General features: G+C 57.9%; 1 protein-coding gene across 1 annotated transcript in view; it reads right to left on the bottom strand.

Moving 5' to 3' along the window:
* DVL3 (dishevelled segment polarity protein 3) overlaps window positions 1-4084 on the bottom strand; it is a 16975-nt gene that overhangs the window by 3871 nt on the left and 9020 nt on the right. The window contains exons 7-14 of the mRNA XM_006160787.3: window positions 4042-4084; window positions 3779-3848; window positions 3074-3213; window positions 2849-2925; window positions 2691-2758; window positions 2395-2544; window positions 1563-1694; window positions 1213-1380 (exon numbers count right to left, since the gene is read on the bottom strand). Coding sequence (XP_006160849.1) covers window positions 1213-1380; window positions 1563-1694; window positions 2395-2544; window positions 2691-2758; window positions 2849-2925; window positions 3074-3213; window positions 3779-3848; window positions 4042-4084 — 848 coding nt within the window. The remainder of the gene's footprint in view (window positions 1-1212; window positions 1381-1562; window positions 1695-2394; window positions 2545-2690; window positions 2759-2848; window positions 2926-3073; window positions 3214-3778; window positions 3849-4041) is intronic.

Genomic DNA, 4084 nt, shown 5'->3' with positions numbered 1-4084 from the left:
AGGTTTTCGCTATAGGGCACGTGCGCTTGCCAGACAGAGAGAGACAGAGAGATAGAAAGCAAGAAATCACCCCCCGGGGGGATGGCCACACCGCAATCCCTTCTCCTCCATTCTCCTCTCGGGATCTTGGGCACGCACACACACGCAACCGGCGTAAGTTTACGCCACTGGATCCGGGACTCGAACTGCGGTTGACTACGTGGGAGTCCAGCGACATAGCCATTACACTAACTGCTGGTCCCCCTCCAGGACTGATTATGGACTCCGGATAGCCCTTGCCCGTAGTCCTTCTACACCAGGACCGAGAGCTCCAGCAGAGCTACAACTACCCTAAATCTATGACCTTCCTCCAAGTCCCAAGGTGAGTCAGCCCTACCTTGCAGGGGAGAAGTCAGGAGACCCCGCTCTCAGGCAGCTTGTGGAGCCTGCCAGCTATCAACCTGTCGCAAGGCCACAGCCAGCACAGGGGCCCTGGAGGGAAGCAGTGGCCTGCTCTGGCTCGTGCCAGAGCACTGGTGACTACCTCAGCCCAGGCTGTCATCTTATGTGGGAGTGACTGTGTGTTCCTGGGGCTACCTAGGGTCCTGGATTTTTCCTTGCCGCAGCTAAGGAGACTGCAGCCACTGAGAAGGAAGAGGCCAGTTCTGCCAACTGCCCCTGAGCTGAGGCTCTGGGGAGGTTTTAAGGGTTGGTGAAAGGTGAGCTGATGCTGTAGAAGCAAGCAGCCTGGTGCCTGGCATAGGGCAGGCCCTCAGAGAACGCTGGGCCCGAGAGGGAGACGTGGGTAGGTGAGGAGCCTCAAGGGACTCCACTTCTTTCTTTTGGGGGGGGGAGAGAGTTTTTTGTTTTTGCTATAGGGCATGTGCGCTTACCAGAAAGACAGAGCCAGAAAGCAAGAAATCACTCCTCAAGGGGGGATGGCCACACTGCAACCCCTTCTCCTCCATTCTCCTCTTGGGATCTTGGGCATGCACGCACATGTGCCCAGTGTGAGTTTAAGTCACTGGGCCCGGGACTCGAACCACGGTCGACTACATGGGAGTCCAGCGACATAGCCATTATGCCAACTGCTGGTCCCTAGACTCTACTTCTATTACGGAACTCCCAGCCTGGCTGCTCCCCATCCAGGTTCCCAGGATTCCGCTGCCACAGTCTTGTTGCCTCCCCATTCCCAGCCACGAGACAGGGCAAGAAAGTAGTGGAGGAACATACTGCCACAGAGGTCCCCGAAGATGTAGTAGCACTGCTCAGAGAAGGTGATCTTGTTGACGGTGTGGCGGATGAAGCCGGCTTTCAGCAGGTTGCTGGCATACTTGCGGGCCTCCCGCCGGTCAGTGAAGCCTTCCACGTTGTGGTACAGCCAGTCCACCACATCTGAGCCTGGGGGCGAGGCTACCAGTTGATCGGGAAGCCCACCTGACTTGGACTCATCTGGCCTCACAGAAGCTACGAGGCTGGAGCTGGTTCCAGCTCAAAAGAGTGGGCCAAGGAGGGGTGGGACCTCCAGTGTGCCTGGCCCATCCTGCCCCACCCACTCTGCAACCCACCACAGGGTCTCTCACCGATGAAGGCGTTGGGGATGGTAATCTTGAGCCACATGCGGTCACGGACCTCCAGCCCTGATTCAGGAGAGGCCATGGCCTTCACGATGGCAGCCATGTCACTGTGGATGGACAGGTGGAAGTCATCTAGGCCTGGGGTGAATGGTGAGGCAGAGAGGGGCTTTGGAGTTAGGTGAACAGGAGTTTGTGCTCCAGCTCTATAACCTAACAATTACAGGACCAGGGCTGGGTAAATTACTAACGCCTTGGACACTCAGTTTCCCCTTCTGTATAAATGAGGATTGTATGGGGCTGGCAGGTGCCACGTGGGTAAGGGTGCTGGACTCCCACATGGCTGACTGTGGTTTGAGTCCTGGGCCTGGAGACTTGCTCTCTCTCTCTCTCTCTTGCTGTCTTTCTCTGGCCAAAATTAAAATAAGTAAAGTTAAATAATTCTTTAAAAAAATGAGGAGGGTAATAACTACTTTACAAGGATAGTTGAAGAAAATTAAACAACGTAAATGAAGGTGCTCAGTACAATGTGTACGAGCACATTACATGATAAATGCAGCAGCCCCGACCCCTGCTGGTCCAGCCCACAGGAACCTGGTACACAGCATGCTACTAGTCCCATTTTGCAGGGGGAAACTGAGGCTCCCTGGTGCTCAGTACTGGTCAGATGCAAACACTGTTAGGTGAGGGTTGGAGTGCCCACTGGGGGACGCTGCAGTGTGAGGTAGCTGGAAGGAGTCGAGTCCCTCTCTGATGCTCAAGCAAGAGTCTCATCACTGGCCCCCGTCGGCCCCTCCCACTGGCCCTGCCTGCTGGGCCCGGTACAGGGCTGGGCACTCACGCTCTGTGTCAGGGATGGAACTGGTGATGGAGGAGCTGGTGGAGGTGATGGTGCTCAGGGAGGGGCTCATGCCGTAGGCAGGGAAGGTGCCCGTCATGGCTGCAGTGTGGGAGACCCAGGCCGCAGGGTCAATGGGCCGGATGGGCTCGCCTGCAGGGGGGAGGAGGAGTCATGGGTTGCCCACCCAGCCCACTGCTAGGCCCAAGAGGGTAGGTGTGGGGGCTCCAGGCAACAGAAGAGAGACAGGCTCAGCTATGCCAAACACCAGCTGCACAGCGAGTCTCCCAGGCACTTACTCCTGGGCAGTGTGAAGCAACCACGTGGACTGGGGTCCCAGCACTTGGCCACAGTCAGGGTGATGGGCCTGAAAACAAGGGTGTCCTGGTGAGGCAGGAGGTGTGGAGATCGGAAGTGCCCGCTCGCCCCCGCCCCCAGCTCTCCATCCCATCCGTACCCTGGTTTGTGCACAATCTCACGCAGCACCCGGACTGCATCGTCGTTACTCATGTTCTCAAAGTTAATCTCGTTCACCTGCAGAAGAGGACCGGAAGGGGGTAAGCAGCTGTGGACGGGAGAATGGGAGCTGAGCTGGGGGCCTGGGCTTCCCTGACCGAGAACAGGGTACAGAGCGAGGGCTGCACCCCGGGCCCCGGGCACAGCTGCCGGGGAGGTCGGGTACCTGTAACAGCATGTCTCCCGGCTCGATGCGCCCGTCAGCAGCCACGGCCCCGCCCTTCATGATGGAGCCGATGTAGATGCCCCCGTCGCCACGCTCGTTGCTCTGGCCCACGATGGAGATGCCCAGGAAGTTATATTTCTCTACAGGGAGAAGGTAAGACCTGAGGGGGGAGCAATGTTCTCACCCAAACCCCCAGTCCTTTATAACGAACGGGTAGAAAGGGACAGGGGTTGATGGCTGCTGGCACGAGGCAGGCAGCCTTCAGTAAGCTGGAAACATGATTTTACTGGGCCTGGCTGCCGGGAGGCAGGGACTCCCAGTCCCTTTTTACCAGGTTCAGAGAATGTAGGTCACTTAATTCTAATCAGTAAGTGAGGCAGAGCCAGGATTCAAACTCAGATTCCCAAAGTTGGGCTCTTTTTACTCTACTAAAAGGAATAAAGTACTACAGCAGAAATCAGAGGACACAGCTGCAATGGTGGGAAGATGGGAGGGGTGGGGCCTTCAGAAATCACTCCTCCAGGATCCCCCCATGCCACTTCTGCTTCTGCACTCTGCCTTATCGCCGTCACAGCCCTGACGGTGGACACAGGGAGGGCTCCTTTATCAGCTAACGTCAGAAGGGGGCACTCCCCCGGGGCAGGTGGCAGGGCTGTGCCTCTCTGGACTCCTCTGGTGCAGGGGTGCCGCGTCCCTGCCACTCACCCATGTTGAGAGTAACGGTGATGATGTTCAGTGACATGGTGGAGTCCGTGATGCTGCTGAAGGACGAGGACTAGAGCAGACAGAGGCCCTGAGCCAGGTGGGCGGCAGGGACTCAGGCTCCCACCTGGCTCCTCCTCGCGGGAGCCCTCAGCACAGCCCCTCTGGGTTCTAAGCACTGAATCAAAGGGAATGGCCAGGAAGAACCAGCCCGGCCCGCCCAGGAAGGGCTCGCCAGCACCCGGCCGCGGACCCCGGCTGCATACCCGCTCCATCCGGGACACCTTCTGCTTCCGCCGCCGCCGCTTG

Source organism: Tupaia chinensis, unplaced genomic scaffold (assembly GCF_000334495.1).
Source record: "Tupaia chinensis unplaced genomic scaffold, TupChi_1.0 Scaffold000708_1, whole genome shotgun sequence".
Classification (NCBI taxonomy): domain Eukaryota; kingdom Metazoa; phylum Chordata; class Mammalia; order Scandentia; family Tupaiidae; genus Tupaia; species Tupaia belangeri.
This window is presented reverse-complemented; position numbering and strand designations above follow the sequence as displayed.